The sequence below is a fragment of the Haliotis rubra genome, unplaced genomic scaffold (genome assembly GCF_003918875.1).
Source record: "Haliotis rubra isolate DU_JTF1 unplaced genomic scaffold, ASM391887v1 Scf894, whole genome shotgun sequence".
Classification (NCBI taxonomy): Eukaryota; Metazoa; Mollusca; class Gastropoda; order Lepetellida; family Haliotidae; genus Haliotis; species Haliotis rubra.
In genome coordinates this window covers 9165-23998 of record NW_025767628.1, presented here as the reverse complement: position 1 = coordinate 23998, position 14834 = coordinate 9165, and the positions used below count along the sequence as shown (strand labels likewise).

Here is a 14834-nt window from a genome sequence, read left to right as displayed (position 1 = left end):
TGTATGGGTTGATGGTCATGTTTTGCACCTGCTACTATTCAACAGATAAGCAGATTAACTGTCAGTAACATATATTTGAAACCTGCATTACGAACTTAATTTTTATCAAACAGAGAGTGCTACATCACCCACTTGGTATGAGATTATTTAATTTATGGAATTTGCTGCTAAAATGAATAGTCTTAATATGTCTAATCTTAAGCTCCCTGTGAACATGCATCAACGTGTCGGAAACCTTGCATCTATATATAGAATACTTGGCTGGGATTTGGAAAAGATCAAGTACAGTCAGTGATAATGTTCTTTTTACACCCCAAAATAACCAGTCGTATGTGAGTACTGGTACATGTATTGGATATCCAGTCCATGAATTCATTCCAAATATTCTGAACTTTGTCACATTCCCCACAAAGATGGGGTATAGTTTCTTGCTGTTCATTACAGACTGAGCACACTTCCCCATCCTGAACCTTAATAATATACATAAAGAGTATTAGTTCTTTATGTTCTATGCAAAATTTTATACTGGAACGCCTCAATTTCGTTTCTTTTGTAGTTTGAAATGGCTTTGAAAAATATCATTTAGACATTAACTTCCCCTTCATTTCAGAAGAATTTAGGATGTAGTAATAAACTATACAGCCTTTATTATTACTAGAGCATAATTGTTTCAGTGGAGATTCCTCTGTGCCATGAGCAGTGTTATCTTTATCATTGTTCAAAAGTTTCAAGTATTTTTTTATTCCATAATACTCCAGAAAGGAAGAGTTCAGATGATACCTATTAACAAACTCTTTATTAGCAAAGACTGTAAGTATACACAAATGCATACTGGTTTCAGATGAGTTTATTGGCTGTATACTATATTGACCTGTTATCTGGTCTTGAGGGAGTTGAGTTCAGTCAGACACAGACTGATGTGTGACTGACTACCGTCCGTATTTCTACATATTCTATATATTATAGATGTGTTTTGATATACCTTGTCATTGATGATAAAGGTTTGTGTGGCTGAGTAGGGTAAAACTCTACATAGAAAGAGTTATTTCAGTTCTATCACTTACTTACAGAATGCCCGCGGAGACTGGGACTATGTTTATACATCGATATACAGGATTTCATGATTGAACTACGGGACTTGATTGATGGGCACATTTCAGACGCGGTGATTCGGAAAGTTACTGTGTGTGAACATGGGTGGTTGGGGGTTGAACCTGGGCCCTGTTCCTGAAAGCGATCGTAACGCTAAGGTGATCGTAACTCCCATACTTTAACATAGACTTACGACTGTCGTAGCGCTACGATCGCTTTGAGGAACGGGACCCAGGTCAAGTTTCGCTGTGAGAACGACACATTGAACCATTCGAATGACCAGAGGGTGGACACTTCCTTGAGCACGTGGTATTATATTACATATTATCTGTACAGCTGTATGTTCATAACAGTGGTATCGTTACAGTGGTTGCTTGCTTGGTTTGTTGTTTAACACCGCACTCCGCAATATTCCATCTGTATGGCGGCGGTGTGAAAATATATGATCGAGTCTGAACCAAACAATCCAGTGATCAACAGCATGAACATCGATCTACGCAATTCGGATACGATAACATGTGTCAACCAAGTCAGCGAGCCTCTTACGACAAGCATGGGTTACTGAAGACCAGTTCTAAGCCGGATCTTCACGGGTCTCGTAACAGTGAGTGTATTCATAAACTTCAATGTCAACATGTTTAAATCATCGAAGAGACTAATGTAAAGGAAGGTTTATTTTCTGAAGGACCTTCATGTGTTTATTGCGTAGTGAAAACGTAAACAGGTAGGATCTTAAAGCAACTGAAAACATGCTATGTGGTAATCGGTCTTTCAAACCCACGAGTAACCTTCAACGTCGGGTGGATTATCGGGTGTTTATATATTCGAACCAGTTTCGTTTTTGTTTTCTAGTTTTCTCACTCAATTGGCAGGTAAATGGAAAATTAGTAATTTTGAAAAGTGTCCCTTCTGTTTAACGTTAAATGTTGTGTACATTGAGTCTGTGTATACACAATTTCAAATATATTTTGAATACCAGAAAGTATTGAGACGTTTCGCCACAATAGGAGGGACATCTTCCTTAACATACACTCTTGGTAAAAACAATTTTACGAACGTTTCGGGAACTATTCACGCTGGAAGGTGTGTGAGTGAGTTAAGTTTTACGCCGCTTGTAGCAATATTCCAGCAATATCACGGCGACACCAGAAATGGGCCTCTAACATTGTACACATGTGAGGAATCGAACCCGGGTCTTCAGCGTGACTAACGAACGCTTTAACCACCAGGCTACCCCGCCGCCCCCACCGTGAAAGGGGTAAATGTTTGTCAACTGTTTGTCCCTTTTGTGCGGACATATCGTTATCCATTTGTGTCAAGATCGTTTAGGTGAGGGTCAAAAATCGGGTTTCGATCGACTTGCAGAAATAACAATAAGAATTGGTAGGTGTCATGAATGGTGCTCGATAGGCCAATCATCCATGATTATCTTATGCGATGGTAGCGTAGCGATCGGCAAAGCAGGCGGGTGGGGTGCACCGAAGTGTCCGGCCTTGTCATGATGTATTGTACTGTGAAGCTTCTAGAGTATATTTTTTCATCTTTTAATCCTGGCAAAGACACTAGGGCCTGAGGTCGAGGCCCCCCCTCAAGGTTTTCAGGTCTTGTTTGTGCCTAACAATGAATGGTTTAAGAACGCTGATATATTCTCGAAAGGCCCTTTGACCCGGCAATTATCCGAAGCATGCAGGCATTTTATTTAGTATGCAATCTTTACCCCAATATTGTGCCGGTCTCTCGAAATTTCCTGAGATCAACGATAGGTTTAAGAACACCCAAGGATGTAATAGAACAGCCATTTGTGTTTTTCAGGATGGTATATATACAATTGTCGTTTTCAAGGCAGTAAGAAGGCTGGGAGCATTAAATAAATTGTTATATAACACTGTGCGTACACATCACTGATGTTCTTTGCGACATAATGCATTTTGAAAACATTGTGGGACGTATTTAGTACTATTTACATAGAGTACATAAGGTTACATCGCGATTAATCATTTTATGATCTTTAAATACTTTGCTTCCAAGGCCACAAAACAAGATACTTTGTTCAAATGTAAGTATGCCACGATATCGCCGCAACGTCATAAACCGTTTCACCCATGAAGATCCGGGTTAGAATTGATCTTCAGTATTACCCACGCTTGCCGTAAGATGTGCCTAGCGTGATCGGGTGGTCAGGCACACTGACTTGGTTGACACACGTCATCGTATCCCAAATGCGTAAATCGATGCTCATGCTGTTGATCACTGGAAAGTCTGGTCCAGACTCGACTATATCTGCGGCGTAAAACTAAACTCACTCACTCAACCGTTTCCCTATATTATTTACTTCCAACGACTAACTTGAAAAGAATATCGCGTATATATAATTTAGCTGTCGTCACTGATATGACAGGATCTAATGCCGCCTTCAGCAAATTTCTTGACCGATTATATTGTCACGATTGGGTCCCATGCGTGACGAAGGAACACCTTACCATATGCAAATTTACCCCACATCAGTGATATATCACTGAATGGCCGTTCATGCAGAAACATCATGATGGTAGATCAGAAAACTAGATCCAGGGTTATCAATCCAACGATTCTACCATATAAACTACCATTATAAAACTCAGGGCCCAAGACCATTTAATCTGTATATTATCTTTATTGGTATAAAAATAATATGATGTCTTAAAAATATTCCTGTCTCATATATATGGAAACTGCATCCCACTTTGACAAAACAAACTATTATGTTACCTATATAGCAAGTATCACAGGTCCTGCATATTCATTCGTTGTTAAAAATGAAGTCACGAGTTGCCTGCTGTAATATTAATAGGTCTACTGAAAACTATCCTTAAGCAACAAAGCTATTCCGTCCTTTGCCAGTTCGTTTTTCTCAACGTACTGCCCGTTGAAAGGGGATGTACGAACTGAGCAAACCACACCACTTATAAACAACGTAAGGACAAGTTAATGATGTTTCATGTTTAATCCTGATTGGAGCAATTGAAACAATCACAATAAATGTTTCACGTTACCGTGAAAAACAAAACTGTCCATTTTTTTGGCTTTTGCTTTGGAAATCATTCCGATTTGCAACGTCTTTCTTCACATGTTCAAAAGACATAGAAAAATAAAATACAATCGGGAAGGTGGAGTAAACTTTGTAAAACAACAAAAGAACTTTGGAATTGTACGTCATTAGATAACGTGTTAATTGCTGGAATGAGATTAGCGTCTCTCAGATCTGTTATCCCCGGCATGTAGCGGGCTGGCACGAGAAGCACGTGCTGTTACACCACAATCGAGGCAAGCGCCGACAGCAAACAGTTACCATGTCTCTGGCACCTGCCGTCCGTTCAATTGTTTGGCTGAATATGCTGTGGTATTTACCAGTAGTAGAGTTACTTTAGAAGCACTTCCTATGGACGATCGAGGGACCAGACTCGTCGTATTCCTGCTTGCTGATCCACATCTGCTGGAAGGTGGACAGGGATGCCAAGATTGAGCCACCAATCCAGACGGAGTACTTTCTCTCTGGTGGAGCAATGATCTTGATTTTCATTGTGCTTGGAGCAAGGGCGGTGATTTCCTTCTGCATACGATCTGCGATACCTGGATACATGGTAGAACCGCCAGACAAAACAGTGTTTGCGTACAAGTCCTTACGAATATCGACATCACACTTCATGATTGAGTTGTAGGTGGTCTCGTGGATACCAGCGGATTCCATACCGATGAAAGATGGCTGGAACATAGCCTCTGGGCATCTGAACCGCTCATTTCCGATAGTGATCACTTGGCCATCGGGCAGTTCGTAGCTCTTCTCCAAGGAAGAAGAGGTAGATGCTGTTGCCATTTCTTGCTCAAAGTCTAAAGCAACGTAGCATAATTTCTCCTTAATGTCTCTTACAATTTCTCTCTCGGCAGTAGTGGTGAAGGAATAGCCACGCTCTGTGAGAATCTTCATAAGGTAGTCTGTGAGGTCACGACCAGCGAGGTCAAGCCTCATGATTGCGTGAGGAAGGGCATAACCTTCATAGATGGGGACAGTGTGAGTAACACCATCACCTGAGTCCAGAACAATACCCGTTGTACGACCAGAAGCATACAAAGACAACACTGCTTGGATGGCCACATACATTGCTGGGGAATTGAAGGTCTCGAACATGATCTGGGTCATCTTTTCACGGTTAGCCTTGGGGTTGAGTGGAGCCTCTGTGAGCAGCACTGGGTGCTCCTCGGGTGCAACACGAAGTTCATTGTAGAAAGTGTGATGCCAGATCTTCTCCATATCATCCCAGTTAGTGACAATACCATGCTCAATTGGGTATTTGAGGGTGAGGATACCTCTCTTGGATTGAGCTTCATCACCAACATAGCTGTCCTTCTGACCCATACCAACCATCACACCCTGAAAAAGATTGAAAAATATAAGAGCATTGGCAGAATATGGATGTAGACGGGTAACTTATGCATCTAAAAAAAAAGCCAAAAACCTATTCATATTTTGAAGACAATACAAAAAAAACCTAGTATGGCGAATGAAACACACACAATGTTAATTAAGGCATACATACAAACATACATACATAATTTGGTAGTATTAAAGTTGACATCTTGATAAGAAACAACACCCATTTGGTAGATTAAGACGTATGACACAGACAGCAAAGACACAATTTTGTATGCGCGACTATCTCCAAAAGTTTTGTTTAAATTCCGAGTAAGCCATAATTGTGTATACTTGAATTATTGCACACTATAAGAGTCCGGCAATGTTTACATGTTAAAGAATAATATATTCTATATAAGCCTGCAATGTAGATCTAGCATCGCGACACCCACGTGGGACTGTTTACATGGCCTCATGAATAGAGCCGGTAACACTGACCAATCAGAGCGCAGGATAAGTCACATGTTTGAAATCAACCATGACAGTTCGATGCAACGCAGTATGAAGTTCTACAGATTGTTCTAGAAATCTATCAATTTAGGTATAAAAATAATTATTACGCAATAACAAATTCTAGCACATTCGGCATACTTGTACAATGCGCAGATTGTCAGATATAAAAGTACGCGCTCAATAAACTTACAATACAAATTATCCCGAACAACTGAATAAAATGTAACAAACAATATTCATTAAACTTCATATTCAACGCATCATACTAACATTTTTTATCAGCGAATCATGAGCCTAAACAACTGTATTTAAGATTACTAAAGGGGATTGCATCATGAGTAGCAGATGCCAGACCCTGTTTAGCTGAAAACGTGTTATGGTGAAAATTCAAAATGTCGAAGCTGTCACTTCCAGATTCGAGTCAACATAATACAGGAGTTAAATTTATAAATACACATTCAGTGCCATTTAAAATGCATTCCAATTCCTTAATGTATATATCTAACAAATGCATCAATTATGCAATAATTTGCATCATGAAACTTACTTGATGTCTCGGGCGTCCAACGATGGATGGAAACACAGCTCTTGGTGCATCATCGCCAGCAAACCCGGCCTTACACATGCCAGAGCCATTGTCGATGACCAAAGCAGCAACTTCATCATCAGCCATTTTTGATGTTTAACAGTTTGACGACTACAACACAGCAGTAACACACTCCTGTCCTCGTCTATCCCACAGAACGAAATGGCGCCTCTACAACTCGAAGCCGGTAAAATACCTGTTCACCTGGGTCGAGCCGGTATATGACTAAGCTATATTTCCATATATGGTAGTGTGCCCTGTCTTCATTGACTCCTTTTCCAGGAAACGGGACCGCGTGCGCTGAGTATGCCTATTTATGGGCAAATCGAAGAAGCTTATCTCGCGCCCATTTGTAGAGCCTCAGCTATGCCCAGCAGACGGAGGCATGGGTTATTTACAGTCGGTGACAAAGGCTATGTGGAGTGTGTGACAGAGAGAGGGAGTAGAGAGATAAAAAGCGATTGTCGCGCGACTCCAAGCTCAATATAATCTTGAAACAATGTCGACATTGCGGCAAATTATTTGCTTAGGCGAGGCTCTGCTGCTTTGTTTTGCGAGATAAGATTCACATACTCCTGCTTCTCCCATTTTGTTTGCTGCTTTTGGAAAATCATTCGAAAATGCAAGAAGCGGAGATTTATCAAAATATGCTGTACATGTATTTAAAAAAATCTGATTTGAAAACTACCGTATGCAAGTGTTTGCATGGTGTTGTGAGACTGGTGGAGTTGCTGAAGTATAAAATTAGTAATGTTACACGCAAGGCACCCCACTCGACCCGCACTGAAATGGGGTGGGCTTTGCTTTTGATATTTTGATTAGGGCACACCCGCCCATTAGTGGGTAACTGACTGGTATATTTGTAATGTACATGTATAATATATTTACGGGAAAAACTAAAGGTGATCTTGCTACACAAAGACAGCACACAATGTCCAAAAGAAAACTTTCTGATAATTATTTCAGTAATTGTGCCGTTGTGAAATAAGGGTTTTAATGCAAGGGACTGCAATAACTTTTTGGGAAAAGAGTGAGTGAGTTTAAATTAGTTTTACGCCGCAAACATATGCATTAAGTCGCCATATAGCTGGAATATTGCTGAGTATTTATGGAATAATATACTTTAAAGTATTCATGTTTATGGAAACACAAAACTGCAGTTTGTACAGAACTAATTCAAAATATGATAATAGTACAACTGTTGTTCCTCTTTCCCCGAATTATTCATGATATAACCAGTTATGTATGAGCAAGCAGTAACAGTCTACTACACAGCACGGCGCAATGTATAAGCTGCATCACAATTTGTGGAAAGTTTGGAAAATATATCTTTGAAATTGCGAACATTCACACTAATATTACTCTTTGGTTACAGTAATTTGACCACAACAAAACGAATAAAAACCACACGATAATAATTACTTATAACCCGTTTCAACCTTTTTAAATTAAGGTTCATTACTGAAATAGATAGTTTTATAGTGCCGATTAATAGTTACATAGAAATTCTCCCTGTTATTAGATATATACGTTACACAGTGTGACGCAGCGTTTAGTAATCATTGCATTCAAATGCAATAACTGTCTGTCATGTGCCAGATGTAAACCACAGATGGGGCATACGGACATGGTGTTCTGCATAATAGGTTACTTGCAAATCAATTACTTTACATTTATCACCTATCGAAGTAATTCAGCTGACTGGATCATATTGATTAAATTTTCAACCCTGACTTGAAACAGTGTAAGAAAAAGCACGTGGGTATCGCTGATATGCTAATTTATGCAAATGAGCATCTGGAACATTGCAGTGCCTCCCATGTTCTGCATAACAGTAACACCCGTGTGGCAGGAGGGTCGGTGAACAACCAGCATGAGTCACTATTGATTTCACGTTCAATCAGAACTCACTGTCTTGTTGCAATCACATACGACTCTTTTGTTGGGTTAATTCTTGTCAGTTGGGTGACATTTGCAGAAACAAAGTAGCTGAATCAAGTAGATGTCGATATCAGGAGCCTTCCGAGAATCTGCGGTACCCTGGGGTATGAGGGAAACCGGCGTGGGTGAGAACAAGGGATATATGGCTGGTATACTGTCGAGATCGATAACTGAGCTGAATAATAAAGTCAGGGAATCTAGGAGAGGAGGGATATTTCTGATCTGCTAATCACGGACAAATCTAATGACTAAGAGTATATGGGCTAACTGACTGTCCCGTGGTGGGAAACTATAACAAGAGACGATCCCATTGTGAAGCCTAAACTTCAAGGCAATGTGTGAATTTCTGAAGTATCGATACAAGTGAGAAGAATTTGGTGGGATTGTAATCGATTAATTCCGGTATTGAGTTCACCAAGTGTGATATGTGCGTTGTACCCTCCACTGTTAGCTTTCCCATCTTGTTTCCAATAACACGAGGCAGGGAACATATACTGGCTTGCACCGAGTGCTGCTCTCTCCCCTGGTATCTGCAGTCGCCCAACACAACATACCAACCATGCCACCGGCTTGTCCGAAACTAATCACGGCTGGAATATTCTTGACTGTAACTCTTGAAATGAAGATGAATTGTTCCCTGCAGATTTGCAGCAAACAATTTGAATTTGATTTTCAGGGGACAATAGCGCGTGTGTGTGTGCGTGTGTGGTGTGTGGTGTGTCCTCTGTACCCTATAACGGTACTAGGGTATGTCAGCGTGCTCAAAAGTAAACGTAGTGTAGTTTCCTGTGTTGTAACTTTGGAAATTGCGTTGATTACAGGATCCTTATATGTCCTGCCAAGACTATAGCAGACATCAGGGTATGGCCATGTGGCAGCAGACAGCACTGATGTAGGTCTGTACTGTGTGACAACAGACAGCACTGATGTAGGTCTCTACTGTGTGACAACAGACACCACTAATATAGGTCTGTACTGTGTGGCAGACACCACTAATATAGGACTATACTGTGTGACAGACAGACACCACTAATATAGGTCTGTACTGTGTGGCAGACACCACTAATATAGGTCTGTACTGTGTGGCAGACACCACTAATATAGGTCTGTACTGTGTGGCAGACACCACTAATATAGGTCTGTACTGTGTGACAGCAGACACCACTAATATAGGTCTGTACTGTGTGACAGCAGACACCACTAATATAGGTCTGTACTGTGTGGCAGACACCACTAATATAGGACTATACTGTGTGGCAGACACCACTAATATAGGTCTGTACTGTGTGGCAGCAGACACCACTAATATAGGTCTGTACTGTGTGGCAGACACCACTAATATAGGTCTGTACTGTGTGGCAGACACCACTAATATAGGTCTATACTGTGTGACAGCAGACACCACTAATATAGGTCTGTACTGTGTGGCAGCAGACACCACTAATATAGGTCTGTACTGTGTGGCAGACACCACTAATATAGGTCTGTACTGTGTGGCAGACACCACTAATATAGGTCTGTACTGTGTGACAGCAGACACCACTAATATAGGTCTGTACTGTGTGGCAGACACCACTAATATAGGTCTGTACTGTGTGGCAGACACCACTAATATAGGTCTGTACTGTGTGGCAGACACCACTAATATAGGTCTATACTGTGTGGCAGACACCACTAATATAGGTCTGTACTGTGTGGCAGACACCACTAATATAGGTCTATACTGTGTGACAGACACCACTAATATAGGACTATACTGTGTGACAGCAGACACCACTAATATAGGTCTGTACTGTGTGGCAGCAGACACCACTAATATAGGTCTGTACTGTGTGGCAGACACCACTAATATAGGTCTGTACTGTGTGGCAGACACCACTAATATAGGTCTGTACTGTGTGGCAGACACCACTAATATAGGTCTGTACTGTGTGGCAGACACCACTAATATAGGTCTGTACTGTGTGGCAGACACCACTAATATAGGTCTGTACTGTGTGGCAGACACCACTAATATAGGTCTGTACTGTGTGACAGCAGACACCACTAATATAGGACTATACTGTGTGACAGCAGACACCACTAATATAGGTCTGTACTGTGTGGCAGACACCACTAATATAGGTCTATACTGTGTGGCAGACACCACTAATATAGGTCTGTACTGTGTGGCAGACACCACTAATATAGGTCTATACTGTGTGACAGCAGACACCACTAATATAGGACTATACTGTGTGGCAGACACCACTAATATAGGTCTATACTGTGTGACAGACACCACTAATATAGGACTATACTGTGTGACAGCAGACACCACTAATATAGGACTATACTGTGTGGCAGACACCACTAATATAGGTCTGTACTGTGTGGCAGACACCACTAATATAGGTCTGTACTGTGTGGCAGACACCACTAATATAGGTCTGTACTGTGTGGCAGACACCACTAATATAGGTCTGTACTGTGTGGCAGCAGACACCACTAATATAGGTCTGTACTGTGTGGCAGACACCACTAATATAGGTCTATACTGTGTGACAGACACCACTAATATAGGTCTATACTGTGTGACAGACACCACTAATATAGGTCTGTACTGTGTGGCAGCAGACACCACTAATATAGGTCTGTACTGTGTGGCAGACACCACTAATATAGGTCTGTACTGTGTGGCAGCAGACACCACTAATATAGGTCTGTACTGTGTGGCAGACACCACTAATATAGGTCTGTACTGTGTGGCAGACACCACTAATATAGGTCTGTACTGTGTGGCAGCAGACACCACTAATATAGGTCTGTACTGTGTGGCAGACACCACTAATATAGGTCTGTACTGTGTGACAGCAGACACCACTAATATAGGTCTGTACTGTGTGACAGCAGACACCACTAATATAGGTCTGTACTGTGTGGCAGACACCACTAATATAGGTCTGTACTGTGTGACAGCAGACACCACTAATATAGGTCTGTACTGTGTGACAGCAGACACCACTAATATAGGTCTGTACTGTGTGGCAGACACCACTAATATAGGTCTGTACTGTGTGGCAGACACCACTAATATAGGTCTGTACTGTGTGACAGACACCACTAATATAGGTCTGTACTGTGTGGCAGACACCACTAATATAGGTCTGTACTGTGTGGCAGACACCACTAATATAGGTCTGTACTGTGTGACAGCAGACACCACTAATATAGGTCTGTACTGTGTGGCAGACACCACTAATATAGGTCTGTACTGTGTGGCAGACACCACTAATATAGGTCTGTACTGTGTGGCAGACACCACTAATATAGGTCTATACTGTGTGACAGCAGACACCACTAATATAGGTCTGTACAGAGCGGCAGCCCCCGATACTATTTAAATATAAAGCTTTGCAACCTATCGGGCTTACAGGAAGAAATTGTATTGCTACGCGCCTGGTTGTGTGTCACTGATCGTGGATGTAGAGTAATGTATACTCTTACCCATAAAGAACTACTATGGTTCAACAACTGCTGTATCATCCACAGACATGATCGTGCATATTATAATATGCCCTTTACCCCATCCTTGGTCATACCTGATTTTATCCGCCGTCAATCTAAACACGTCATTTAGTAACACGTTATTTACTGCCTTCTCATTGCAAGTGTATTTACTTTCGTACACAGCGATAAAGGAATGTTCATGCCCGACCATAGCAGACCACGTGACTTGAATATAAATACTTATTGTGGTCCGCACTCTCACCTATCGCCATATTAGGTGACAGTCTGTCCGCGACACCCACGCTTGGAGCTGCACCTATGATCCGGCTGAATTAAGAGGTGTTCATGATGAAAATCGCAACACACCTCATCGACTGTCTTTGCACATATAAGGCTACACCTGCACTGTAAACATGTAAGCAAGAAAAGAAACACCCTGAAACGACAAACCTTCAGTGGAAAATGAACACCTATCCAATCAGAATCAGTCAGATGAAGTAAATTAAGTATAAATGTTTCAGATTAGTATAATTTGAGCTTCATAAAGTGCATGTTTTAATTGCTTTAAAGTGTTAATGTCAGGGGTAAATTAAATGGATGCTTAAGAGGATGCGACCAGTTTGGTGCTTCCCCATGCGTAAAAGTCTGGCCGGATCCTCTGACACAGCCGTATATATCTAACAGTTACACAGGAAATATAATGAGAATATATAAGATAAGTTTTGGTAAGACCAATGGATACAGGGATACAGAAGGGGTCTGTTGTGACTATTTACGGATAAACACGCAAATGAAAAATGTAATCCTGTCAGTGTTTTTAAACAGATATGGGGGTCGGCTATTGGGGAACCAAGACAATTATAACGGGATACTTGTTACTATTATGGAAACATGATAATAATTGTGTTGTGGACTACACTGGAGATAAACAAGAAGCAGGACAGCGAAGGTGTGACTTCCTGTACCTGCTGCGTTGGGGTCTTCTCCCGAGAGCTGGAGTTTGTCGTTTTGATTTCGAAATTGCACTGTTTCATTTTGTGCTGTTTGGGGCATATAATAACGTGACGTCTCATACGCTAGAGTGGGCCCCCATGTATACACTCCAATTACCAGCGTTCACGCATGTGCATGAATATTGCCGGTATTTCATACCCAGGGAGAGAGTGTGCGCGCTCGCGTGGGTGAGCAAACACAACCCCACCCCAACCCCCACCACCCACACACACACCCACAAAAAAAGATTTTCCCCATCCCCCCACCCCTTCTCCAAAACCCTGGATCCGCCCCTGTACAGGTTATCTACTATAACCCAAGATCACACTCGTGTCACTGACTCTATATACAGGTGTATATGAATGTTAACCAACCTCACTTCTTTCTATCCCATAAAAAATCTTTCTGGTAGGTAAGATTTCTAAAGTCAATATTTAATGTTCCGATCGTGTTTCAACAATATCACGCTAGTGACTTGTTTGTTACAACTTGACAGATAAATAACAATCTATGACGTGTTGCATGTAGAGTATCTACAGAGACAGGGGATCAGACGTAGGGCGAGGGTGGGGTACAACCTGCATGACTATATGGAGGCTAATCACCACACCACATCACACCACACCACACCCTACCAAGTTCCCCCCCCCCCCCCCCCCCCCCCCGGCGTGCCGGGAGGGGTGCGGCTCGAGGACTAGGCTGAGTATCAGAAATCATTGTGGATGATTTCCTCAATCCTGTCATTACTTGTGACGGTTACCGAACACCAGCTTGCGTAACAGCCAATGTTTCTGATTTCTGAGTATACATGCAGTGAGTAAGACAACCTGCTCACGTCGACATCGCTGTCTTAGACAAAGTCGGCGTTATGATGTTTGACGTTGCCTCTGCAGCGCGGATGCAGATGGAACTCTCTAGAGAGGAGAGCTGGCGAGAGCGACGAGAGAAAGTGATCCTGTGCTCTGGCTACTCAGACTGATCGATCAGCACAGCTGTAAAACTACACAATGGTCACATTAACCCCAGCAGAAAGTCATATTGCTTTGGACAGATTCGACCCCTGTCACATATACACTTGTATATAACTTGAGGCAGGGGACATTGCCTCGTAAACATGGGCAATGACATTTACAATCCTGGCTTTCAAGAGATGTGCTCGGGGTTTACGAGGTATATTTTCCATCATTTGAAGGTTACATGTTCAATGAAACTGCATATCATGGTCAGAGCTAACCGCACCTTCCTCCGTGACTGTTCATGTTGCCGCCCTGCATGATGGCGTTCCCAGTATCCACATTCAGCTGACGCACGTGGTCGGCATTTGGCTTGGCAGATCTAGCCCTCAGATCCCTGGTATATGTTTGAGGTAATACTTCTTTCATACCACGATTACCCCCAAGGAAGTCGATAATAGAATAACAGTACCACAAAATCAACTCGCCATTTTGTCCTTGCGTGTGTCCATAGTTAAATGTCATAGTTAAATAGTTCATGCCGGTACCTCAATATCAATATAATAAATAATTACATTAGATATTATCAAAAAAAAGTTTTATCAAATTTGCGACCTTCTGAGATGGTTCTTATCAAGCAAAGAAGTAATGTACACATATTCGATATCAACCCGAACAGAATGGCCACTGTTGTTTCCATGATGTTCATGTGAGACACCACTGGCCTCCATGGGGGATCATCTCTACATGTAGTCAACTGACCGACGTTGTATGGCAGCAATAACAGTCATTTAAAGTTTGATTTCGTCTTTAAACAGCTATTAACACAATTATTGTTGTGATCTTAATGAATACCGATACACATGTATATGGTTAT

General features: G+C 41.7%; 1 protein-coding gene across 1 annotated transcript; it reads right to left on the bottom strand.

The window, feature by feature from the left end:
• Positions 1-4060: 4060 nt before the first annotated feature.
• On the bottom strand, positions 4061-6788 carry LOC124263687 (actin-1-like). The gene is made up of 2 exons (XM_046698346.1): positions 6543-6788; positions 4061-5500 (listed from the first exon to the last, which is right to left on the bottom strand). Exons 1-2 carry the CDS (start codon positions 6666-6668, stop codon positions 4496-4498), a joined length of 1131 nt encoding a protein of 376 aa, XP_046554302.1. The 5' UTR covers positions 6669-6788; the 3' UTR covers positions 4061-4495.
• Positions 6789-14834: the final 8046 nt, after the last annotated feature.